The sequence below is a fragment of the Nyctereutes procyonoides genome, unplaced genomic scaffold (genome assembly GCF_905146905.1).
Source record: "Nyctereutes procyonoides isolate TBG_1078 unplaced genomic scaffold, NYPRO_anot_genome, whole genome shotgun sequence".
In the NCBI taxonomy this organism is placed as follows: domain Eukaryota; kingdom Metazoa; phylum Chordata; class Mammalia; order Carnivora; family Canidae; genus Nyctereutes; species Nyctereutes procyonoides.
Window position 1 is genome coordinate 23,567,472 of NW_026575145.1, and position 27,339 is coordinate 23,594,810.

A 27,339-nucleotide genomic window follows, 5' to 3' on the forward strand; every position below is an offset into this window, starting at 1 on the left:
TCCTCTGTTTGAAAGCGTGTAAAACCGAGCTGCTTTCAACTAGTGGAAGAGGCCTTGGGAGAGGCTTGGAAAAAAACAGGATCAAAATTCTGATGAAGCATCAGAGGTGCAGATACTACATGCTATCACTAGAGCTGCTGGTGAGACACCTTTCTGCAATGCAGGGAGTCTTCCTCTTTTATTTTTTCTTTGAAAGGGAAGGGGCAGGGAGAGGGAGAGAGAATCTTAAGCAGGCTCCACAAGGAGAGGACCCTGATGTGGGGCTCGATGTAACGACCCTGAGATAGAGACCTGAGTGGAAACTGAGCCAGACCCTTAACTGACTGAGCCACCAGGCGCCCTGGGGAGTCTGCCTCTTTGACCCCCTCTTTGGGCCTGACTGCTAAATTGAGGAGTCAGGATTATAGGGCTGGATCTCTGTCTGCTCTGTTTGAGTGGGAGAGTTTGGGGCAAGCCCTTGCTGTTCTCTCCTACTTTTCATTTTAGAGTAGGGAGTAGATTCAAGGGGGTGGGAGTAGATTCAAGGTTGTATTGTGAAGAGTTAGTCATCCGTGACTATAAGATAGGAGCATTGCCAGATGGGGTGCAGGAATGCAAGCAATTTATAAAACCTTCAAGGCAGTTTCTGCCGACCACAAGGGATGATACTGGCTCGATTTAACATTTTTGAATTTAAGTATTCACCTCATGCCAATGTATGTAGCTGTGTTCTCTCATCTGAAGTTGTTCATTTGGAAATAGAGAAGGGTGAGGCATTATTGCTTGAAATAAAATATTCCCTTTCATTACATCTGTGTTTCAGTGATCCCTAAAGCAGAAATTCAGTTCAAACATTAAATTCAATAATCAGATATTAAACACTTACTACCTGATACATTGTGGGAACTGAACATGAAACAGACCAAAGATCCCTGTCCCTGAGTAGTTTATAAATTAGGAGGAGCATAAAGTATCCAAACAATCTTGGAAGAAGAGAGAGCACATGAAATGACTCAAGAGAGGTAAGTGCTAAGGGAGTTCAACTGGGGGAGGTTATAACTTCCGAGGGGAGTTCTGCATCGGAGATATAAATTTGGGAGTGCATACGTGGAATTTAATGCTGTTAGTGTGAATGAGAGAATATCACCTTGGTGGGTGGTGGGTTGGGGGAGAGATTCAGAAGGCAAGAGACCCTGGGTGCTCTATGTTTAGAAGCTAGCCAGAGGAAGAAAAAGCCAGCAAAGGAGACTGGGAAGAAGTCAGTGATGCAGAGGAAAATCAGGAAAGTGTGGCATCTCAGAAGCTAAGTGCAGAAAGCATTGGAAGAAGGAATGAGTGGCCACCTGTGTCATACCCTGTGAGAGGTTGTATGATCACTGGCTAGCTATTCCTGTGTGTGTTCTATGTTTGTCTCTTCTTACCCTGATTCATCCATGACAGTAGGGTCCAGATTTATTTTGTTCACACTGGGTACTCAGTGTCTGGCATGATACTTGGCACAGGATAAAACTCAAAGTATATTTGTGGCATAAAGGAAGGAAGACATCCAAGCCAGGCTGCAGTGTTTATACTTAATTCAGTAGGCAAAGAGTAGTATCCGAATTAGCATTTTCAGATTTCTAACAGAGTTTGATCTTAGCAAAAAAACCTGCAAGCCTTCTTTTGGAGGCCTGCACAGATGTCTTGGCCTCATGCATGCCACCTCTCAACATCATTTAGATGTCCTTCAATTTGGATGCATAAATGAAGAAACAAGAATCCATCTGGGTGGTTCTCCCATAATCCTTGAGGGCAGTGTTAGTGACTAGGATCTCATAAGATATTAATGATTATGCTTTTACGGAAACAATTCTGTGATCCTAGTCTTGGGTTAAATAGGTATCTTTATAGCAAGTGTTGTCAGAACATTTAATCTGATAATAAAGAATTGTGAAAAGTAAGAAAGGGCTATTGACATGGAGCATTTTCCCAATTTATCTGACCATGGAACTCTTTTTAATTGCTTAACAGCTGTTAACATCTCAAGGGACAGTAATATTCTGGAGAAAAATTTGGCAAATATTGCCCCAGGGCTTTATAACAATTCTAAGAGGAAAAAAATTCATATATATATATATTTTTAGTTGACAGGCAGAGAAGCTCCCTATATTAGATGCAAATTATTTGGGTGGAGTCAAAAGGAATGGTAGGTTGTTATTGTTCTGAAGCAATCTATTCCCCCTACTATGTGAGAGGATTATCACTTCCTGTCTGGTGTGACGTGTCTTGCAGTTGCTTCTGTAGGAAGGGCATGAATCCCACTTGATATTGAGCTTGGCCATGGGAGGGTTTTGGGTAATGAATGTGAGTGGACATGATGTGTGCCATGACTGAGCAGAAGCTTGAAGGAGCATCTGAGTTTCTGCCAGCAGCTCTCATGCTCTTTTTCCTCTTGCCACGAGAACACTATGTTCCAAATAGTGAATTATCTTTCAGCCTGGATTCTGGAATGGGGAGACACAGGTTGCAGAGCTTAGCTAACACCTCACAGCCACGGACCTGTAGTAAAAGCAGATGCCAAAAGTAAATTGTTTAAGCTACTGAGATATTGGTACTGTTTGTTACCACAGCAGAGTTGACTAATACAAAGAGGAAAATAGGTAAGGTTGTTATGAACGTGACGGCTGTTTCTTTCCAGAGCTTCCAGAAGACAAACAACTCTGGAGAAGCAGAAAAGAGGCCCATTTACAGCTAAAGTTTTTATATTTTACAGGAGAAAAGTTGTACTCTTGTTTTGCCTAAAAACAACTCCACAAATTGAAACAACTCAATCAACCTAGATAAGATTTGTAGATTTAGTGCAGGCTGTGATGGGCTTGCATATTGGAGAAGAAATCTCAGCATTTCAAACCAAATGAAATCAAAGAACACACAGAAGTGGACATTCATGGCCAGTCCTGCTGGTATTATTTGCCTTCCTGTAGAGCACATTGCTTTCTTAATAGACTCTCCAGATTTCCTCACAGTTGTCATCAGTGGGATGAGGAGAGCAGCAACAAGTTCTGGGAAATCCCGGGTTTGGGAGGGTTCTTGGAAAAGAACAAAAAGTTAAAGGGAGTGTTTCCAAGGAAACAATGTTCCTCTTTCCCTCTCCCTTCCCCTTTTGCTTCATTCTTATCTTCTCAACCCATACCACCACCCTTTAGCTGATCTGTTTTGTGTGTGTACAATAGCATTTTTGGAAATCTCTAGGTTTTCCTAGGCGGGAATTCACTACATCTGTGATTAAGGAGCCCCTGTGACCTTAGATTCCTCATGAAAAGGCTGGCTGTACCTAGTCCAGGTTCAGTGTTTTTCCATCAGTTTGTTTATTTACTTACATATATTGAGAGCATCATTGATGAAGGGCTGTATGGTGTGTATGTGTGCGTAACTGTCAAGAATACTCATCTTCCTTCCTGGGTCATCTTAAAAAATTTCCAAGTGTACATTACCTCAGGGAAGCAAGTGTTTTCTCGGTGTTGATCTCCTTCCTGTTACCTCCTCTGAGGAGGCTTCCCCTGCTTCAGGCCATCACTTCTCTACATTCTGGTAGGTGTTTGCTCCTTCCTCTGTTGATAAGTCTTTATTTGCATGTCTGTTTCTTCCACTGGAAAGAGCACCTTGAGGACAGGAATTGAGCTTTGGTGGTATTTGTAACTCAGCATGTGGCATAGCACCAGGAATATTGTACATGCTCAGTACATATTTGAGGGATGAGGAATGCATCCCCATAATTATAGACTTGCATATTTTAATAATATGGCTACTGAAAATATCCACACAAAATCCAAAGCACCAAAAGGGCTCATCAGAAGTCCAGCCAGGACTCAAAAGGAGAAAATAATAATCATAACAGCTCCTCTGATTTCTTCATAGCTGGCCAGCTTTTCTGGGTGGGTTTTGCTTACCTGTTCCAAATCCTTATGTGGTAACTGGCTCAGAAATGTGCAGGACCCTTTGACCTCTCAGTTGTCCTGTGTGCCCCCAAATGGGCTCCTTAGGATGTCGGACCAATAGAGAATGGGTGGAAATCCTTGGTCTCTGAGAATGCTTGCCTCTAGTTCAGGGTGACTCTGGGGTCTTCAAGACCACTGAAAAGTGACAATATGGTAAAGGCTTGGGACCTTACACCAAATTCTGGGAAATCCTAAGATCCCAGAGTCATTCATTTATCCATACAAATATGAATGGCACCTGGGTGGCTTAGCTGATAAAGCAACTGCTTCCAGCTCAGGTCACGATCCCAGGGTCCTGGGTTGGAGCCCCATGTCAGGCTCCCCACTCATCGTGGAAGTCTGCCTCTCTCTCTCCATCTGCCTCTTCCTCCACTCATGCTCTCTCTCACTCTTTCTCTCTCTCAAATAGATAAATAAAATCTTGTCAGGTTCAATGATAAGCAACAGCAGATATAGTCCTGGATCTCTTAGAGCTTACAAACTAGAAAAATAGACATTAATCAAATTATGAAATAATGTTACAAACTGATATATGAAAGTATACTTTATTTTATTTTTCTTTCTTTTTTAAAGATTTTATTTATTTGAGAGAGAGAGAGAGAGAGAGAGAGCGCAAGCACAATCAGGGGAGGGGCAGAGGGAGAGGAGGGAGCAGGGAGCCTGATGCGGGGCTCAGTCCCAGGACCCCGAGAACTTGACCTGAGCTGAAGGCAGAAGCTTAACTGACTGAGCCACGCAGGTGTCCCAATTTTTCTTTCTTTTTTTTTTATTCTCCACCCTCTCCTCAGAGACATATTTTAAAAACCCCAAACAAACATCTGAACTTGCTGGGAGATCTCAAGACATCTCTGAGGAATTGATGTGTATACTTTGATTCAAAAGTTGAGTAGGGGGATGCCAGGATGGCTCAGCGGTTGAACATCTGCCTTTGGCTCAGGGTGTGATCGACCCTGGGATCGAGTCTTACATCAGGCTCCCTGTGGGGAGCCTGCTTCTCCCTCTACCTATGTCTCTGCCTCTGTGTGTCTCCCATAAATAAATAAATAAATAAATGAATAAATAGATAAATAAATCTTTAAACAACAAAAAAAAAACAAAAGGTGAGTAGGAGTAAAACAGGTGAAAAAGAGATAGAAGTATTCTACGAGGTAGGGGTAATATAATATGCAAAGGTCCTGGGGTGGGAGGGCACCTGTGTATTTCAGCAGTAGGTGTGAAGGGGTCAGAGTGTGCAGGGTTGTGGAGGCCACTTTGGGGATTTTGTTTGGCTTTCTGCCTGTGAGCAATGGGAAATCACTGTTTTTAAGTTGGGGTGTAACATAATCATATTTGTATGTTGAAAAAAATCACTCTGGCTGCTGTGGGGATGACATATTGGAAGGTCCCAGAGACCAGTTAGCTCATTCAAAAGACTAATGGAATATTTCAAAGGAGAAAATGGAAGTTTGGATTAAAGTGTTGGTGGTAGAGGATGGATGGGACTTTGAGACATCTAAGTGGACCATTGAACAGTTATTGGACACATATGCATTCATGCATTCACTCATATTTATTGACTCCACATCACACGAGAGTCACAGCATTGAGAACTGTGTGGAACAGAAAAATGTACTGCGCTTGGAGTCTCCTATTGAGGACCTTAAAACTTAGGAGACAGTCATGAGGAATAGTTGAGAGTACGGGGTATAGAGAAATGAGGTCTTGGAAAGTTGGATATGATACCCATCTTTCAATATTTGAAAATATTAAGGTAGGGCTTAGGCTGTGCTGTTTCAGAATGCACAACAAATGCCAACATAGAAGGTTATAAAGGAAGCATCTCCGTGATTTATTTATTTTATAATTGGAAGTTTATTAATGTCCTTTATCTATTTCTCCTATTGTCAGCTCATTCCCCACTTCTATGATGGGGAGCACACTTACATTAGTGAGCACTAAGTAATGTATGAAAGTGTCAAATCAATATGTTGTATGCCAGAAACTAACATAACATTGTATGCTAATTATACTTCAAAAAAAAGTTATAGGGAAGCAGACCTCAATGTAAGAGGTGATTTTTTGAAATAAGAACTGTCACTGAAAATACTTTGAGTTTGGATGATCATTTATTCAATTATTATTTAATGAACAAATAAATTGAATGGAGGGGATTCCTGCTTGGCCTTTAAGATCCCTCCTGGCTTTTCAAATTCAATGGCTCTAATTTTCTGTTTAAAGCCTTAATCTTTCAGAATGAAGGTCACAACTTGGATTTCCTTGAGTCCATTTCCTTACTTGAAGCCTAGTACATTCCCTGGGCACTTTCAGGGTGCTGTAAAGAGTAACTTCAAGGTTGTGACCTCTTCAGAAAATACAGTGTATGGTAGGAATCACATTCCCTTCCTTGGCTGGCTGTGGCCTCCTGTGATTCCGAGGAGGACATGTCCCCTGATTCCCTTTTTTTCTCTTGCCAGTCGCTCCATACCATGGTTCTATGGTGCTGGACGGTCTGTTCATAAGTGCAGCCAGTGGGTGGCCCTATTTCTAGATGCCGGCTACCACTTTCTTGCTGCCTTTGAGGAATCATATCTTCCATATCTAGCGACAGGACATGCCTAAGGACTCTTTTACTTGGGAGCCTGGTGGAAGTGCCAGGCCTATTACCATGCCCTGTCAGTTGAACTCAAAGACCTTTTACAGCCTGGGCAGATACTCTCCGGGATTTCTCTTCACTGCTCTGAATTTTTTTAAGATGGATAAGAAAGCAGAATAATGGGGATAACAATAATATGACTTAAGTCAACTCTCAGTTGGCTTTACCAAGTACAGTGGGGAAGAATAGGAACAACACAAAAATATCAGCTGAACTTTCTGTTGTTCATTTGGCTTTGGAATTTCTGCAGAAACACTTGGTCCGTGTTTATGTTATGCTAGGGCCCTTGGTGGCCCTCTCTCCACCTCAGCCTGGAGCTCCAGGTAATAAATGAAAGATTTTCTCAATTGCCTGCTGGTAAGCTCAGGGCATTTCTCTAGGTCTCTAATTTTAATTTATGTCCAGTTTCCCTATTTCATTGTTTTGTGCTCAGACTTTCTCAGGTCATTGTTGGGCAGTCTGTTTGTTTTCTCCCAAGATGTCGCTCTTCCTTGGGTCCAGGGTGCTTTTCATGGTCACCCCATGCCCATCTCAGGTTCTGAGATTCCCCACCCCAATGTGAATCAGAACTTCATGTTCTCATCTGTCCTGAAGGGGGAATGGACAATTAGAGATACATGCTCTCACTCTTATCCCTTTCGTCCCAATCAGACTTTATTAGACCCTAATGATTCATACTCTTTTTTTCTGGCTTGATCTTGAGTTGAAGGTATGTGGCACAAGGTTCTGGGTTACAGTGGATAATATATGATGGTCACATGGTGTGGTAAAAAGTACATTGACTCTATAAATATTAATTCATTTCCTAATCTGCTTGTGGGTGAATGAAAAATGATCATACCTGGAATTTATGTAATGCCTTCTTCCAAGGAGCATACAAGGACACGATAGCACCTCAATGACTCAATGAGAATATTTATTATATTGATAACACAAATCATCCGTAACCTGATTTGGGGATGACTGACTGCTTGTCCTGAGTCCCACACCTGGCTGCACAGCAGCATCCCTTTAGGAGCTTTTCACAAATATGGATTTTTTTGGGTGGCATTTGGGAAAAACAGATTTATACTTCTCCACTTCAATGAAATTTTTCAATAGTGATGGCTTCCCTAGACTTGTGCCTCTCAAACTTTAATATGCATATAACTCACCAAGGGATTCTTATTAAAATGCGGATTCTGATTCACTAGATCAAGGGTGGTGCATGAGATTCTGCATTCTGACAAAATTTCAAGTGATGCTGATGCTATCTAGAGACCACACTTGAAACAGCAAGATCTTAGACTGGAAAAGGGAAGAAGAGAGAGTAGGGGAGAGAGGTTCGATTACCTGGGAAACCAGAGCTCCATGCCCACACCAATTCAATCAGAATCTCTGGGGATGTGTTCCAGACATTGGTATTTTTAAAGAATTTCCCCAGGTGTTTAAAATATGCAGTTGGAATTGAGAGCCATTGTTCAAGAGATACCTTGACCACATCTAATGTCCATTTCTCTGTAGCGAGGGCAGGAGAAGCTGGCTACATCTTCCTTGTATTAAACTAAGAGTTTTGCTGCTTACAGCAGAATTTCTCAAAGTATGTCCTTGAACCCACTTGCATCAGAATCACCTGGGCAGAAAGGGAATAAAGGGGAAAGGAGAAAAAATAGGTGGGAAATATCAGAAAGGGAGACAGAACACGGAAGACTCCTAACTCTGGGAGACGAGCCAGGGGTGGTGGAAGGGGAGGAGGGCGGGGGGTGGGGGTGACTGGGTGACGGGCACTGAGGTGGGCACTTGATGGGATGAGCACTGGGTGTTATTCTGTATGTTGGCAAATTGAACACCAATAAAAAATAAATTTATTATTTAAATGAAAACAAAACAACAACAAAAAAAGAATCACCTGGGCACTTATTATAAATGCATGTTCCCAGGCTTACCCTCAGAAAGCCTGAATAAGAATCTTTGTAGCTGGGACTCAAAAGTATAATTAGAAACAATCTCTCCAGGTGCTTCCTATGTACCATGACATTTGAGAAATACTGACTTATAAAATCCAATCAAATCTCTTTACTTTAGCCTTATAGGTCAGGTCAACTTGAGACAAGTTGGTCTCAACCAGATTTTTTGAGCCCTTTCCTTTCCTCCTCTACTGTGTTAATCTCCTATGGTAGGCAGCTTCTAAGATGGCCCCCAGTGATCTCTCCTCCCTGGTATTCACACTCTCGTGTAATCTCTCCCTCCCCTTGAGTGTGAGTGGTATTTATAGACTCACTTCTATTGAATAGAAAATGGCAGCAGCAATGAAATGTCACTTCCAATATTAGGTTACAAAAAGACTGTGCTTTCCATCTTGGATGCCTTGTTTCTAAGTCCTTGCTCTAGGGAAGCAAGCTGCTATGTTCTGAGGAACCCTATGGAAATGCTCATGTGAGGTTCACCAACATTCACTTGAGTGAGCTTGGAAGTGGATCTTTTTTAGCCAGTGCTTGAGATGACTGCCACCCCAGCTGACCTCTCCACTATACCTGATGGGAGACCCCGATCCAAAGGACCCAGTGAAGCCACACCTGCATTCTTGACTTATAGAAACTGGGAGATAATGAATGTTTGCACCTCTTAATTTTACGGCATTTTGTTACAGAACAAATAACTAGTGTCCACTTTGAAATATTCCTCATTTTCCTTCCCACATACCCAAGTCCCACCTGTTTCAAGCCTTAGCTGTTCTAAGACACTTTTCTCACAGTGATTATCTTTTTATGAGCTCCAAGAGCACTGCATATAAAATCGGTAGCACTCATTGTTAGATGTGCTTTCTTGTATTTTTTTTGGTAAGCTTTAATTGTAATTCTACCGTTATCTTTAAAATAAATTGTAGGCAAATTGACGAGAATAGAACTTAGGCTAGAACTTGACTTATAGCCATTCCTGTTCCCATGACCTATCCCAATATCACAAATACAATAATTGCCCTATAAACAAGTGTGTGATGAAGATGATAGTGCATTGGAAGGAATATTGAATATCGAAGGTATCAGGAGAGCAGTTGTTTTCACGAATCAATGTCTACTTTGCATCCTAATGCCTGAGTTGTAACTTAATGTGGAGAGAGGATTCCAGACCGGACACTTGAGCAGAAAAACAAAGAGGTGGTTACTAGAGCTAACAGGGTGAAAACACTCCCTTGATGATTATTAAATGTTTATAAGCCCTCCTCCCTGTCAGCCTGCTCAGTGGGATCCTCCTGGCCTTGGCTCCCTATAGGCTCAGAGACTTTGGGCTCACCCATTTCAACTTGGGACTTGGAATCTTTTTTTTTTTTTTTATTCAATTGATTCATGACCAATTCAGAAATCCCACATTGCCAGGCAGCCCAGGTGGCTCGGTGGTTTGGTGCCACCTTTGGCCCAGGGCGTGATCCTGAAGCCCCGGGATTGAGTCCCACGTCGGACTCCCTGCATGGAGCCTGCTTCTCCCTCTGCCTGTGTCTCTGCCTCTCTCTCTCTCTCTCTCTCTCTCTCTCTCTCTGTGTCTCTCATGAATAAATGAATAAAATCTTTAAAAAAAAAAAGAAATCCCGCATTGCCATAAGCATTAGTCTCCAAGATCTTTCTCAGCAACTGACATGAAGGAGACAGTGTTACCCCTCTCTGCCCATCCCCATGGCTCCCCCGGACTCCTCTGTAGCTAAGGGATGATATAAAGCATCCTATACCTGAAATAGTTAGGGAGCATTTCAGAAAATGACTCTAATCATCCTTCTTCACAGTGTAAGAGTTAAAGCTATCTCTAATAGCTTTGGAAATTTTGATTAGGGTGGTAATAGAAAACCATCCTTGCTTTATCTAGTTTATGCACACGAATGCTTTCACAATAAAGACCCTGGAATGAGCTACAGCACTCACGATAGAAATTCTGTTCATCTGAGCCTGCCTCCACAATAAGAAAACCTTGTCAGCATTGAAGGTTGTTCTATTCAACCTTTTCTCTAAAGTCCCTGAGAGGCAGGTGCAGGGCTCCCTTGGTTTCTTCGCATAAACTCTAATGAACTCTTCTGCCCTCTTTGATTGATAAATAGGCACCCTCTCCAACCACAGAGATAAGGCCCTTGCTCCAACCTAGCTCTTACCTCTCTTATCAGATGTTGCTGTGAGGTGATCAGGTGGTCTCAGCGCGGGTATGGCACACATTTTAACCACAGATGGTCTCTCATTGGCTCCGCCAGCTCAGCTAGACCCAGAGGTTCTGAGGCGACCAGAAGCAGGCCTGGAGTACTGTGGATATCTGCTGCGCAGTAATAGGTACCGGCGTTTGCTGTTGTTGCTTTTTCAATGTCGAGTATACATTGACTCTTTGAAGCATCGGTATTTCCTTTGAAATTACTCCTTAAATTGTCATTGGTATTGTTGCTCTGTCTGTATATTAAAGTCAGGGAGTTATCTTCATTCTTCCTATACCAGCTCACCTGATAGTTCTTCAAGTCCCCTCCTGTTACGTTGCAGCGGAAGGTGGCAGGCTCTCCAACTAGAACAGTCAGGGTTTTGGTTTCTGGTTCCAAAATGATATCCAGTGAGACCCCTGAAAGGGCAAGCCCAGGGAGAGAGGCTGTGGGGAACAACCTCTACCACAAGGGGATGGATGTCAGGGCCGAGCTTGGCAATGCCCTCCCCTCAGAACCCTCTCTGGAACCCCACCCCCACCCCAAATCATCCCTGCAGCACATTTCCCTAAGGATAAAAGGCCCAGCGACTCATCCTTACCTGCACAGAAGAGGGTGAGGTAGAAGAGGGGACAGGTCCACAGCATGGCTTCGTGGAGGTGGCTGTGCGGTGTGTGGGTGCTCCCTGGCTGCCCCTGATCAGCCACTGTCTGTCTGCCCATGAGAAGTTCTGTCTGTTATCGAGGTGGTTGGGTGCTAGTCACTTCCTCAGAGAGGTGTGTAACAGGCCTGCCAGCTCACAGGTTGGGCTGTTTCTCCAGCAAACTCAGGCTAATTATCTATGGCAGGTCAGATTCGACTGGGGAGAAGAGGAGGTGAACAGGACGTGGCTCCTGTCTTCAAAAAACTCCGGTTTTTTTTGGCGGGTGGTGGGGAGGCAGACATAGAACAATCACAAAGGAGAGTGAAGTGCTATGAAAGAGTTAGACGCAAAGTGCTCTAGGAGCGCGGAGGCAAGAATGGTCTCTGCCAGGGCCAGGAAGAAGACTCTCCCTGAAGGAGCCTTGGTGACAGGGCTGTGCCAGCGGCCTCCAGAGGGCATTCTCTGGGGACAAAGCGGTGCAATTAGGCTCGAGGGCTTGCAGGAGCAGAGCAGCCTGCAGGGCCGGGTTATTCTGCCTCCTTTGTTCCTGCACGCGCCCCTTTTGCTTCAGCCTTCACCACCCCTGCTTCAGTCTGAGCATTCCTCACCTACTGAAAGCTATTGCCAGACTGTTCCAAGAGGTCTCCCAGTTTCCAGACTCCACCTGCTTTCAGCCATTCTCCAAGCAGCCATCATACCGATTTTTTTCCAGAGCAGAGGGGAACAGGGCACACCTCTGCTGAAACTCCTTTAGTAGCGTCCCCTGGCCTTTAGGGGAATAGGAAAGTCCTATGTCATGGCCCTAATGATCTCCTGATCTGCTTTCTTCTCCAGTTTCACTTTGACCACTGGCACTCAGTACTTCAGCTGCACAAAAATATTTGCTGGTTCAAAGATGTAGTATAGTCTTTCTAGTCCCAGTTTTTGCACTAGCTGCTCCTTCTTCCTGGAAAAACCAGACCTTTGTTCTCTCTTCCCCACCCCAAGTTAAGGGAAGTGTTCCCTGGGTTCCCTGAACTTTCTGGGTCATGGCACTTATCATCTTTATTATAATTATCTGACAATTTGTTTGTTTTCTGCGTTGGACTTGAAGATTCTTTAGGACAGTGGCTGTATCTTATTTATGTTCACATTCTCAGTCCCCAGTACAGGACTTGTCAATATTAGGAGGTTGACAGAGATGTGCTAGTCTATGTAAGCAGGATTTCTGTCTGAAGTTTCCTGACTCTTAAGGAGCATTCTGGGTTGTTCATCTAGTGAACCATGGGATTAGAAAAGGATTTGCCATTAACCCAAGTCCAAACCTGGGGAAGCAGGTCCTCTACCCATTGACGTAGGTGTAGAGAGAGGCAGGCCCTCTACAGGAGGAATAGTTCCCACCTGGCTAGACCCTGCTTGTCATTGTGTGGCCAACATTCTGATGTCACCCATGGGTGGCTAAGTGGTATCACTACCCACGTCGTCTATTTGTGAAAGGAGTGCTGGTTTTGCAGGGCTAATTGCTCTGATTTTTAAATCTTCCTTTGCAACTTACTGGTAGCTGGGCAAGGTACAACCCCAAGTTTTGATGTCCTTATCTGCAAATAGGGTAATTGTAGTTACCTTGCAAGGATGTTGTGAGGTTGAAATGAGAGAACACGTGTGAAGAGCTTATCCCTATACCTGGTGCATGCTGGTAAGCCCACCACAGATGTTGATTCTTTGCCACATCTCTTCTGCTTTACCATGGTTGGGTCAGTGGCCTTAGTCATGGATCCCTACTTGAGCTGTAGTCACCAAGGGAGACACAGGGCTTGGAATTTCAAGTATGGCACAGGACATTCTGCTGAGGGAAGGAGGTGTTAGCTGAGTGATGTTAGGCTATGTTAGGACTTTGGGCAGGTAGATGAGGAGCTGAATGGAGCTGTGTCAGAGATGAGTGGGCAATGCCACTCATTTCTGTGCCCTTAAGCAAACGGGTCTCAGCATCTAAAGACAGAGGCCCATAGGAGCTAGAGCCCTAATTGGAGTGGTTTTTTGTTTGTTTTTGTCCATCTGGGTTGAAGAAAGAATAGGAATACTTGAAGAGGCAACAAGACTCCTGGGTCAGATCAAATCAAGCCACACTGGCTCCTACACACCCAAGCCCAGTGCCGTTCTCTCTGATGGTCTCTGCCACTCTGGGTTCTTAGTATCAAACATCTAATTCATAGGAACACCGGAATATTAGTGGGAGAGAGTGCCAGAACTGATGTTCTCTCTAATTGGAAGTTTCAGGAGCTACTTTGCCTTTGATTTTAGAACACATCTACCCTTTTCCCCACTCCCTTTGAATTCTTTGGAGAAAAAAGATAAATTCAGTGGAGGAAAGCTCTTGGCTTGTGTTATTTCCTCCTCATTACCCTCAAACTTCTCACAGAAAGCTTTAGTGACAACTGAGTCAGACTCTGATGTGTGCTCATGATGACTCACTGTATGGCATGGTAGCTATCCTCTACCTGCCCTGCTTCCAGTTGCCGTCTTTGCTCTTTGGTTCCTCTGCCCTGACACCAGCTGGTTGGCCAACCAACTGGAGAACAGGGCTGGTGGTGAAAGAAGAGAGAAAAATGCCATTCCTATTTCCCTGGGCCAGGACCTCAGCTGCCCGGTGCCCCAGGACGGCCTTCTGTAAGTGATTCTTCTCGGTCTGGCTGGTTTGGGCTCAGAGTGTTCAGACAGCTGGGATTACTCTGTTTCTCTGATGTGTTTTCAACTGAAATGTCTGAGCCCCACTGGTTGTTTTAAAGCAAACATAAGATATTTTGGGAAATTAGTGAGGAATTTCAGTGGGTGTCAAGGAAAATCACAGTGTCGTTTATCTCAAAAAAGATTTTGGCTGCCACTGTTCCATTTGCGACTCATTCACCCAGCTGTGTGGTGCCAAATGAAGCAGCTGCCGAGCAGAGCCACATAAGAGGCCAGCTGGGACTTCTCTGAGTTGTAATTCCACTTCTGTTACTGACTTGGGACCTTGAGATGTAAATAAATAAACTTTTCCATATTCATTCTCAGCTCAGTTCCTTGGAAATGTTTTCCTGGTTCCCGTCTCCCAGCTCATTCCTGAAATCTCAAGGTCCTATTTCCGATGTGCGCTTTCGTCCTGGAATACTCCTGTGATCACTACAACCAAGTCCTTCTCTTGCTCCTGCGTGTATCTCATCCAGTTGCTCTGTGAAGCTGTAAGCCCTACTACAGTGTGAACTCCAGAATGGTAGAAAGGTTGTATCACCACCTGCCTTGGTAACCTTGGCTCTTGGCATAGTGTCTGGCACGTAGTAGACAACTCAATGCATATTTTTGAATAAAAAATGAACCATGCCGATTTTATTATACTCTGAAGCTTATCCATACTTTTTTTTTATGATAGTCATACAGAGAGAGAGAGAGAGAGGCAGAGACATAGGCAGAGGGAGAAGCAGGCTCCATGCACCGGGAACCTGACATGGGATTCGATCCCGGGTCTCCAGGATCGCGCCCTGGGCCAAAGGCAGGCGCCAAACCGCTGAGCCACCCAGGGATCCCAGCTTATCCATACTTGATGAACACTTGTGAACCTTCTTGCTCACCTCTTCTTCTATGACTGTCCTTCAAGGACCACATGGGGAGACTGGATGGCTTCCAGTTAGCTGGTGAGGTGGTTGGGATAGATCACCACCTAGAAACCTGACCTTGGGAAGTACTCTCCAGCCCATACATAGTTCTCTAATGACTTTGTTTTTCTTCCAAACTTTCTTTCATCTTTGAAAGTAGTAGTGGGGAAAAAAAAAAAAAAGAAAGTAGTAGTGGGCTTTTTTTTAAGATTAAAAAAAATTATTCATGAGAGACACACAGAGAGAGACAGAGATGTAGGCAGAGGGAGAAGCAGGCTCCCTGAAGGGAGCCTGATGTGGGACTCCATCCTAGGGCCCCAGGATCACCACCTGAGCCCATGGCTGATGCTCAAACACTGAGCCACCCAGGTGCCCCCTGTACCAGGTTTTTTTTTTAAGATTTTATTTATTTATGAGAGAGAGAGAGAGAGAGAGAGAGAGAGAGAGAGAGACAGAGAGAGAAGCAGGCTCCATGCAAGGAGCCTGACGTGGGACTCGATCCTGGGTCTCCAGGATCATGCCCTGGGCTGAAGGCGGCACTAAGCCGCTGAGCCACCCAGGGATCCCATGATTTTGTAAAGGAGGAGAGATTATTTCTGTCAGGAAGACTCTTCACATGGCAGAATCAGAGACCCGTCAGAGAACACAGCAGGGTTACTAGAATTATAAGTGTCCTTTAGAAAACCCAGATTCTTTAGTTTAACATTCAGGATTCTGGAGATGTGTCATCAATAATCCCAAAGTGCCCTGGAGAAGAGTGAGCCAGGGAGGAAAGTGACTTGCTCACTCACCAGACAGTCTCTGGCTTTGTGTCCATCCCGGCAAGGTGAAGACTTTGAAATCTGGTCCCCAAAGCCAAACTGTGCAAAGGGTTTTCCTCCAGTTCTTCATCCCAAGAAAACCCTCCAGTTTTCTGTGATTCTGTGCCCTTAAAGGCTGCTCTTGGGGAAGCACCAGTGCTGATGAGCCCATATGTTGGCTGAAAATGAGAAAGCCAGCACGACAGGAGGGGATTAGTGTTTCCATTGATGAATAAATGCAGGATCTGAAGCAGCAGGAGATGTGCATCTTCAGGAGTGAAAATAGGGAAGATGGTCCTATTTACTCCCAGTTCTCAGCTCAGCAGGTCACATCAAGGAGTTTCCCTGGGTGGTTCCTTGAATAAGCAGAGACTGATATGGATGGGTCTTTGTAGAGCCTACACTTTTGGGAATCTTGAGACCATCTTCATTTGATAGTTTTTTAGGACATCATAAGTTCAGGTGTGCTTTGACTTAACTTGTCAAGTTCTCAGAGGTGGGACATTTTTCAGGTCATGGAATATGCTTGTGATGTTGAAGGGGCTAATTTCTTATTTATAATTATGCCCATAAACACTTTTAATTTTATTTTGTGCTCTACATTTATAAATTATTCTACTATCCATTTAATAAGTGGGGGCTACTTTTGTATTTTAATATTTCATAAAGTCTATGTTTGCTTGTTTTATGAGGGTCAAGCAGAAATAACTTTCCTCTGGTTTTATTTTTTTCTATGTAAGAGGCTTTTAACGATTTATCAGCATTTAGTGAAAAAGGTCCTGAAGATCCTTTTAATTGTATTTCTCTCAATTTTCATTGATATTTCATTCCTACTGGATGGGATACTAATATATAAAAGAATGTTTAATTGCCCAAGAGATTGACTTAATTTTTTATCAACTAGTACCTCAAGTCCTAACCTAGCCCAGTGGTAGGGATGTGGCTATGTTGTAGGAATTGTCATTATGATATCACTGCCAACAACAAGCTGGTGCTTACCGAGTACTTCCTATGTGCCAAGCATAGCTCTAAGTGTAACAGTTCACTTAATTCTTGCAACAATTCTCTATGGTAAGTATGATTATTATCATTACTTTAATTTAAAAATCTTTTTTATTAAGTAATCTCTGTGCCCAACATGGAGCTCGAACTCAACGACCTCAAGATCAAGAGTTGTATGCTCCGCCAACTGAGCCAGCCAGGTGCACCTATTACCATTATTTCATAGATGAGGAAAGCAAGGCATAAAGTAACTTGTCCAAGATCCTATAGCTAATAAGTCAGTAAATGGAAGATCTGGGATTCAAAATGTAAGAAGTCTGGATTTCAAGTCTGAATTTGAGCTCAGTTGTTGGTACTATACCTATACCTACAGTCTATCTATCTATCTATCTTTCTTTCTTTCTTTCTTTCTTTCTTTCTTTCTTTCTTTCTTTCTAATTTCCTAGGCACACATATATGTATAGTTAATATATTTTTTCAGCTTTTTAGAAATTGTGACAGGTTTTCAAGGGTCTGTGATTAAGATGTTGATTGATGGCTTTGAATTTGTATGTGAGTCCAATTTATTTGTCTCTCTGGGTATTGGGGACTATGCTTTTATTTGTCAGGTCAAAGATTCAAGTAATTCCACAGTATTTAATTTTCATTGCTCAGGGTTTAGCAAGATTAAAGTGAGGAAGCACCGTTTGCTGAGTACATATTATTATTTGAAAAGTACTTGTTTTATATTTTTGTATCCCCATGGCACTTAGTATATCCACTTGTAAACCATAAGGACCCCTTAGTTTTGAATGAATGAATTGAAGAATGAATGGGGGAAGTTCAAGATGACACTGAATATTTTCTGTCTTGTTGGATGACTATCTGAATTTTTGGGATTGAAGTTGCTTGAAGCTTACAGTTTTTGTTCAGTGTGATAGTATGTATCATGGTGCCTGACAGCATAGTAGCAAATGGCTTTGTCTCTTGGCTGCACATACTTAATGGTTAAGGTACTGGAGGATGACTCTCTGTTCACAGACAACTGGTAATGCTCTGATTCCATGATGCCTTGAGATGTATGGTTGATATAGGTGAGCCTTCGGTCCTCTCTTTGCAGTTACCAATACACAAATTCATAATTCCCATCAAGAATATTATATTGGCATTGGAACTGCACATCTGTCCCAATCATGGCAGCTAGGTTGGAAGGTTGTATGATTTCGGTCCTGCAGGAGCCAACTGGAAAAGAAAAAAAGAATAAGAAGTGAGGGATGAGAAGTGGAGGAAAATTGCACCAACTTACCTGGGAGCCCCTTACAGAGGAAGGACAGCACAAGGCAGAGAAGCCTGTACATGGTGTGTCTGTAGTTCTGTTCTGCTCTGTGCTGTTTACCACGAAGCCTACTTTGCATGCACAATGCACTCGGGCCCCCTTATCTGCAACGGCCATGTGGCTGCTTCATTGCTTAGCAATAAAGGAAAGAGGTCCTTGGGGGTGGTTGGTGCTTGCGCTATCAAAAGACACACTCAGATTTGTTCAAAGGCAGCAATCCAACAGGCCCATTTAGAGGAGGCTCTGGTGCTCCTCTGCCACTTGGGGCCTGTGTTTCCAGCATATGGTACCATTCTCTTATCAGCCCCAGGAGGCTTATTCTTAAAGGAAACAACCAGGGAGATAGTCTTTTGTTGAAAGACATTTGGGAGGCCATCATCTCTTGGGTCCTTGTTCCTGAGTTTTAGGGATCTAACATGCACAGAGAGATGGGGAAAGGTAGGAACAGTCTTTTTTCTGGGTGTCCTATGGCTTTCGTGGCCCACCTGGCAGTTTCTGGTTCTGGGACCCACTCCTCAGAAACCAGACAGAGAGGAAGTAATTTGTTCATTTTTAGTTAACTGATTAATCAATTGAGCATCCGTTTATCAGATATTTATTGAATGCCAACTGCATACGGGCTTTCTGCTGAGCGCTGAAGACATAGTGGAAGCAAAAACCAGCCCAGATTTCTGCCACTGTGGAGTTAAAAAGTCTGATGATGATGTTTAAGTTCAGGCAAGAGAAGGAGGTACAGCCCAACAAATAATGTATAGGAAGCTGGGGGGTGGGGGTGGGCAAAAGGGCTTCTGGGGTCTGCCTGAATTCAGGCGGGGCTTTCTCCCAGTCAACACAGCTGGTGTGAGCTCACTGTGGGGGGAGAACAGACTGCAATTTTCCCTGGCAACCCGCACCCCATCCAAGAGTCAGAGGGTTCCTTTCTACTGACCTTCCCTTATAACCATTTTCCTGTTTGTGGAAGATCCAGTCTTGGATTTCCTGACTTAACACTGTTATCGTTCTATTCTTGGAACAGAATCAGCTTGGCTGCGATTGTTCCCACTGTGAGGATAACTGCATCTTTTGTGCGATGGCTTCCTTTTCATTGTGTACACAATGACTGCAGAGCCAGGAAATTTAAATTTGGGATAAATAATAAGCTCTCTTTAGGGCCAATCTTCTTTAGAGAGTCAGGGCTGATGGAGGTCAAGAATTCTTTTTCTTTTTATCACCTTGGTCAAAGCTCTTACTCCCACCTCTGCTTCCATCTTACTTACCTCATCTTTTCCAAGACTACTCATCTTTCTGCAAGATATTCTCATGAACAACTTCAAAGGCATAATAGGACAGTGGACAAAGAGATAAGGAGACACTCACTCCAGAATGCCCAGACTCAGTGTGACACAGAAGAGAGTTGGAGACAGCTGAGGCTACATAGACACACACAGGCATATGGAGGTGGGGGGTGCTGGTGGCATGGGGGTGGATGTGCCTGCAGGGCAGGTGGTGTGATGGGGTGGCCAGGAGTCCTCCAGAGGGATGGCCATAGCAGTGTGAAGGACGTTTGGGAGCTGTTGGGAAGATGTATGTGTGCTTGTGGTAACCGCAGGCAGGCTCACCAAAGGTGGCTGGGAAGAAGGCTCTTCCTGCTGGCAGGGGGAATGTCATACCCAAAATCATTTTACTGGAAAGAGGCTTTAACTTTTTAAGAGGATTTACACCTTAAGCCTCAATGTGCTAAAATATAAGTAAGAATTAATTTCTGATGGGAAGGCCATGGAACATGGGAACTAGAGAATATTCCAGTACACAACCAGGATACCGGGGAAAAGGCCATCTCTTCCTTCTTCTTCAACTCCTACATATCATTCATCTACTTTTGAAGTGTCTCCTGAATCTGTTTCCTCTTTCCAGGTCCTTATTTCTGATCCTTCTCTCTTCTCATTGTCTACCTCACATTTTACATTAACTTGATATCTGATCTCACTGCCATAGCAGCATGAGAAAAGAGAATCAACTAGTTACAGACCAGGGCTGCGTGGCCCTGGAATTGTAAGAAAGGCCTGTGGTTTCAAGGGAAGCAATCTCAGACATTTATCCTCTAGGACAAGGTGTCAGAAGGTTGAGGATTTGAGTAAGATTATGGATTTTTCAAAATCACAAGGCCAGAGGTCTCGGACCTGCCATCGATGTCAAACCTGAACATGAGATGTAGTATCAAGGCTGCAGAAATTATTCACACACCAGAGATCTGGACCTGGAAATCAGAGACCTGAGACAGGTCTGAATTTGAAAGCAGGAGCTAACCCTGGGGACCATTCCTTACCTTTCGACTCTTATGTATTGACTGTAGATCTCCTCTTTCCCTTACATTGTTTCTTCCAGGTACAGAACTGAGACACTACCCTGGAGACCTGTTCCTTAATCACAGTGAAGATGTCTTGAGAAAGTACATAGTCCAGGACATGCTTAACATATGATCAACTCAACTCCCATGGACAGTATTAGAAAATTGCTGTGTCCGAATGAATTTTTTTTTTTCAATTTCTGTTTGCTTTCAGGAAAGGTATCCTTTGATTTACAGCATTTTTATGAGAAAGATGAGGACCACCCATGTCCTCTGAGGGACCTAGATTTGAACTGTATAGTGAAATTTCAGTTAGAAATTTTCACAAAAGGAACAACTTATAAAGAGAGGACTTTCCTTTTCTCCGCTCCCCCTTTGCTGGAGTACTGCTCCTTGTAGGCTCTTGGGGTTCTGTTGGGAGAGTGGAGTCTCTAGGTAAAGTTTAGAGCACCCTTCTTTTGTGGAGAAAACTAGGGTGAAGTTGAGAATGAGTTTATTTACATTTCAAACAAATATCTACTCATTCTTGTGGAGATGATGAAGTTATCATAGAACTAAATGCAGATGTTATACACTAAGAAGGTAAGTGCTCAAGGGGCACCTGGGTGGCTCAGTTAATTAAGTGTCTGACTCTTGATTTCAGCTCAGGTCATGATCTCAGGGTCGTGAGATCGAGCCCCGAGTTGGGCTCTGTGCTGGGTGTGGAGTCTGCTTAAGATTCTGTTTCTCCCTCTCCCTCCGCTTCCACCTCTAAAAAGAAAAAATAAGTGTTTGATTAAAAATTAATCGGTATCTTTCTAATTAGAATTAAGTGCAGATCCCCTCCTCCCCCCATATGAATTTAATCAGGGCCATTGTTTTCTCATATGTGGTATTCTAAGATCTAGTAACACAGTGTTTGCTTTTCTGGGCCAAGAAGGCCAGAGTCCCCCTGAGATAGTGGAGGGCATGGGGAGAGCTTCCTGGCAGGAAATGACTTTTGCCACTGTCCCTCAACTCAGGGCAGGTAAGAAGCTAGTCTTGGATTCTGAATTTGGAGATGTAGGGATATCTGCAGATTTTTACTGGGGGCACAGACCCATTCCACGCTGGCTTTTGGGAGCTCAAATATGCACTTCCTTCTCTCCTCAAGCCTATAGCTGTGCTGTAAATGATCATGGGAGTAGGCTGTGTCCATACTGACATGGGATCGGTTGGGGGCAGATTGAGGGGGGAAAGCAGCCTGGAGATGAGCCTCAAGAGATGAACCAAGATGGCCTGAGGAAGAGCTCTGGCTGAGGGCAATTGTTTAGCCCTATGGGGCCCCAGTGTGGGATGCAATTACCACAAATCCCCTGGGGAGAGAATGGCTATTCCATAGTCCCCCATTAGAGGCTACAGTTCCCAGGAGTTGTAATATTAAGGAAACAATGTCCGTATTTTTTTTTAATCCACAGGCTGGTGAAGTCCGAGGACACATGGGTGACATAATGAAGGACTTCCTAAAAGCAAGAGATTGAAATTCTTGAGGTAATATTTGAAATAACATCTGTACAATGACAACTGCTGCTATAATGAATAACCTGGCTATCCTTAGCTGTCTCCAGGACTAAGAATGCTCAGTAGCTGATTGATGGCTTAAACTTTAGATGCTGTAAGTACTGGAAAACAGCAGCAAATCTGAAAATGGCCCATTTCAATTACGCATATGTATATATGTATGCATGTTTGCACTCGATCAATAAACATTTATTGCCAAGCACCGTGTGTACTGCCAGGAGCTTACAACCGAGTGAGTAGAGAAAGGTGGGATTCTGCAACCGCTGGTCAGAGACACAGATTGTTCCTAGTTAATGACATGATGAGGCAAGTTTTCCTTTCATTCTCTTTCCCGGGGGATCGCGTCACCTATGGAGCAAATCTGCTTTCCAGTGAACTACCTTTTACTCCTATGATGCCAGGTGCGACGAGCTGTTGTAATAGGCCTGGCTGTGCTGCTACTCTCACAAAGCTCCAGTGGTCCTCGGGTTTGGCTTCCAACCAGCGTCTGCATCCCGCTATGCTCGGGGCTGGTGGGGACGAGGATGGAGCAGGCTCCTGAGGTGCTTTGGCTGGTGCAGCACTGCCCCCCAGTGGTCGTATGTGGTCATTTTGGGAGTGCCGAATTCCTAGAGTGAGGTGGCTGTCTGCGGGGTAGTGAGGGGAACTCAGGACCAGCTCCCCTCCGATGAGGCTGGCCAAGTAGAAACCAGAAGCCATAGTCGAGAAACTAAAGTGAGGATTAAGATTCATCAGTGACCGGGTACTTGGAGCAGTATGCATAGAGAGAACCAGAAACAAACATCCTGTCGGTTTCCCAATTTGGGTTTTGTCAGAAGAAATAATTACTGGTTGATAAGATCATGCAGCTGTCTAGGGATTTCATAAGTGTGGTGGTGGGAATGGTGGGAATGGTGGTGATGGTGGGGGGGGGTCCTAAAGCTGAACCGCCTTGTCCTGTCAGTCCACCCTTGTCAAAGTTCTAGGAAGACTTTGATCTAGAAGAAATATCTTCAGGTTGGTGGGCAATGGAGGAATAAGCACGTGTCTCCTGAAATGAAATCAGATGCAAATTTGTGTGTAATGAACTTTTAAAAAGTTTCTGAAGGGGTCTCATCTGTAGATCTACCTTCAGTCTGCTCTCAGCGTTCCTCCTGGGACTCAAGTGGTCTTGGGCAGCCTCCCCATGTCTTACATGCCTTATGTGTGGGTGGTTCAGAACTCCACTTTGGAGGGAGGTATCTCTTTCTTAGCATCAAGGACTCTTCCCCTCAACCCCCTTATTGGGTCAATGCCACTGGAAGATATCCGGCACAGCAGGACACTGTGCTGTCTCCCAGGTCATGGATCTATGTATGAGTCAAGGCTGAAGTAGCCTTGGCAGCCAATCTGCTCTTGGCAAAATCTAAATTAGTGCAACAATCACTTCCTTCTTTCTGTTTCATCCCAGTGTCCTTCACATATATCATCACTTCCCTTTGGAGGTCATGGAAGTAATGGAGTTTCACCCCATCCTGCTTTATTTCTTCTGGTTGATCTATAGCTTGGCTTCCTGAACTTCCAAGCTTGAAATCTTCCCTGTCTGTCCCTACCCTATTGCTCTTCTGCCTTGCTCCTCTGCAAATATAGAATAATGGGTTAGAAGAACTTCCTGATCAAATTAAAAAACAGTATAAAACAAACAGTGGCTAGTTCAGGAGCTTTGTAACTGCAGCCTAATGCCTCAGTGGTCCAATTGCTCTTGCTGTTGCCTGTAAAATTCAAGCACCTGAAGCTCTAAGGGAGAAGACCCCAGTCCTTATGCTACACATGCTATTCACACTGTGAATTGAGGGTAGGAGTTGTGAGAGCTGTGTGATGGGGAAGGATGGAGCATAGACTCCTTGATCTATAAGAACCTACCTCTGTGTGCACTGGTGACTGGTTAAAGCTTTCTGAAGTCAAGAACTGTGCCCTCCTTGCTGTCTCAGAACTCCAGTGCCTTGGATACAGTAAGCACTTGATGATAAACGTATTGCCCCATAGCCTGGTGTTTAAGAGACGATGCTTTAAAATCCAACAATCCTGAATCCAAGCTCTTTTAACTTCAGCTTTTCTTTTCTTTCTTCCCTCTCCTTTCCTCGTTTTTTTTTTTTTTTAAGTAGGTTCCTTGTCCAGTGTGGAGCCCAACATGGGGTTTGAACTCACGACCCTGAGATGGAGACCTGCGCTGAGATAAAGAGTTGGTTGCTTAATGCACTGAGTCACTCAGGAGCCCCCTGTTTTTCAGTTTAGGCAAATGTCCTAGACTTTCTGAGCCTTGGGCACCTCCTCTCTAAAGCGGGGATAATGATACCTGCCCCCCCCCATCCTCCAGCATCTGCGAGGCTTAGAGGAGTTGGTTGGTACATGTGAAGCCCTGGACATTGTGCCGGGTATATGGTCAGTGCTCAGTTAGAGCAGGTGTTTTATTACTTTTAAGTGTACATGTGCAGATGTCTGTGGGTGTGTGAGAGCAAAGCTCAACTTGACCAAATAAAATCAGCCCCATTTCAGAGAACAACAGTGCAGGCATGGGGCTGAGCAGATTCCCTCCCTAGACACCCTTGACCACTTCTTTCTATAACTGGAAAGACATTGCCCCAATTTCCAGGGATCAATATACTCCTGAACCCTGTCCAGAATGGGAGGACCCTCTGCACATAGATAAGGTTTCAGCTGAACGGCCTCAGGTGGCAGTAACTGACACTCCCTTTTCACTTTGAGCTCTGGGCACTCACTGTACAGTCGGCATGGCTGGGTCTTCTGCCTTGGACGGTTGTGACTGACCCAGTCTCCGGAGCTGCCGACACAAGAGAGACTTGGAGGCTTTGTATTCAATCATCATTGAGAGCCTATTAGGAGAACAAGGTGTCATGCGGCCACTCGAAAGGCTGAATGTCTAGAAATGGCCATTACAGAGGAAAATCCTTCTGCTTGGCTGACAGGGCCAGGTCTATGGCCAGGTCTATGGCTTTAAAGCAATTGGTACAGATGCCGAGCAGAGTGGGTGCATTCATTTTTGTGCTCAATAAAACTGGTTGTTTATTTATTTATTTATTTATTTTTTATGATAGAGAGAGAGAGAGAGAGAGAGAGAGAGAGAGAGAGAGAGAGAGAAAGAGGCAGAGACACAGGCAGAGGGAGAAGCAGGCTCCATGCACCGGGAGCCCGATGTGGGATGCGATCCTAGGCAGGCGCCAAACTGCTGCGCCACCCAGGGATCCCAATAAAACTGGTTTTATTCATGGAAGTGAATTGTTATCCCCTCGGGAAGGGTGAAGGGATACAAACAGGTTGTAATTCTTGGAGGATCCGATTCCTCTGTAGCTGGAGACAGAGAGAAAGAGGGAGAAAGAGGGAGGGGGTGGATGAAAGGGAGCTCCATGGTCCTGGGAAGTCCAGGGCTAACTAGGCAGCTCAGATTTCTGCTGGAACTTTAGGATGCTGCCAGATGTGTCCAGGCCCTCCGTGCACCACCCCGCAGTGCTAGCTAGCTGTGGCTGTTCCTCATGTCTGGGAATACATCAAAGGAGGCTGGATATTCATAACTGCTGTGAGTCATTTTCACATGGAGCTGTGGGGAGCTGCCTTCGCAGGGGAGCACTGTATTCAGCCCTTTGTCAGAGCACCTGAGCTGAACCAATCCCCCATTATGGGTGAGAATAGATTCCTCCTGGGAGACCTGGATTTGCCCCCAGACCCCTGTGCAGAACCAAATGGATCTTTTTTTTTTTTTTTTTTGAGAAACAGTTGTTAAAACATCCTCCAGTCTTGCCTATGCCTCTCTACCCCCCACCGAGACAGCTCTGCATGGCCTCCTCCACGAGTGTGGCCACCTCCAGGTCCAGCTGTTAGTGTCAATAGCATCAGGAAACTTCCATGTTTCTTTTGCTCCAAGGAAAAAGAATATCAACATGATTCCAACCACGACCACATTTCTCCTCAACTGGAGGAGGAAATTCTGCTCGCTCCTGTTGAGTGTGGTTATTGTTGGAAAAAAGCATTGTGTGTGACGCTCTTTGAGGGCTTGCAGAGGCTTGTGAAATTGAAGCCGCAGGATCATAGAGCTGGAAGGGGCCTTAGTCATCATCCAATTCTAGCTCCTCAAATGCCAGATGAGAAAATGAGGCACAGGGAAGTTAAGTGACTTATCTAAGGTCACACAGACAAACGAGAATTTCTAGCTTAGAGCCTTATTTGCCAAAACAGGGAAGAAAATAGCAGCAGGTGGATCTTGCTATGATTTTCCACTGTAGACCGTGTCAGAGGTTCAAACCTATCAGGAAGGGATGGGAACCCAGAGACCTGGACCTGTATCTCAGCTTTGTGCCTCAGTTTCTCTGTATGAAAAATGGCTGTATACAACCTGGGGTTGGGAGGGTGGGAGAATTATCTAAGGAATGGTCGGGCTGAGTGGCTGGGGTAGGGCATAGTATGGGGAGTGTGAAAGTGGGTGGGATACGGAAATAAAGTGGAGTGATACCTGCTTGTTCTCTGCCCTGGTCACAGTCTGTTAGGAGAAACCGTTCTCCAGATGAAAATATTTCATAGTCAGCAGGACTATGCTTGGGGCAGCGTGGAAAAATTGTTCCCTCTCTATGTGCCTTTGGTTGCATGTTCACTACACTGTGGGTCTTCAGTTCTGCCAGAATAGCAAGCAGGCCTTGCTCTTTAAAATGTCCAGAGCTCCCATTCCCATTTGGGGTTTGTGGTGAAAGGTCAGACTCCAGAGCTGTCTGGTGGTGATTGGGTTCTGAATAAATGAGCCTTCAGGGACTGCCAGGGAGACCAGAGAGCCACCAAGCCAGGCCCGGACTGAGCCTGGCAGTGGAGGCCACACAATGTCTCTTGGCAAGTTGGCCCTTGTGGGCTGGGCTTCTCGCCTTCACTGACGACCCCCCTGGCACCCCCACGGCCTGGTGCTGCAAGCCTAGAGGGCCACGTCTTCTCGACTGCTTTCTCCTGTTATTACCTTGTCAACAGCGACATCCAAGACACAAAGGACAACTCTGCACGAGGATGGAGTGAATGACTAGTTAGGTGCCTCCTGTTTAATAACCAGAGAAGTAGTGCTGTGCGGCATCTCTCCATATGCTCTGGCATCTGTGTCTGGCATGTAAGGGACTCATTTTCTTCACATATCTCGTTAAAGATGTAAAGCAAAACGGAGGGGCTACAAACCTCACCCCCACCCCCGCACCCCAGCCTCCGGGAACTCACTTTTCCTACCCTCTGCTGCCATCTAGTGGCCCCTGGCCCCTTCCCTGCATTGTCGTTTCCCCAGTGGGGTTGAGGCAACCGCGCCCGTGAAACAGGAGTGAGGTGGTTACTTAAACCACACAGTCCTGGATGTCCTTAGGCTCACGGTCAC

At 44.6% G+C, this 27,339-nt stretch overlaps 1 protein-coding gene across 1 annotated transcript in view; it reads right to left on the reverse strand.

The window, feature by feature from the left end:
• The window catches only part of LOC129499424 (T cell receptor alpha chain MC.7.G5-like), a 494,732-nt gene that overhangs the window by 147,896 nt on the left and 319,497 nt on the right, over positions 1 to 27,339 (reverse strand). The window contains exon 3 of the mRNA XM_055309119.1: positions 8,182 to 8,200. Coding sequence (XP_055165094.1) covers positions 8,182 to 8,200 — 19 coding nt within the window. The remainder of the gene's footprint in view (positions 1 to 8,181; positions 8,201 to 27,339) is intronic.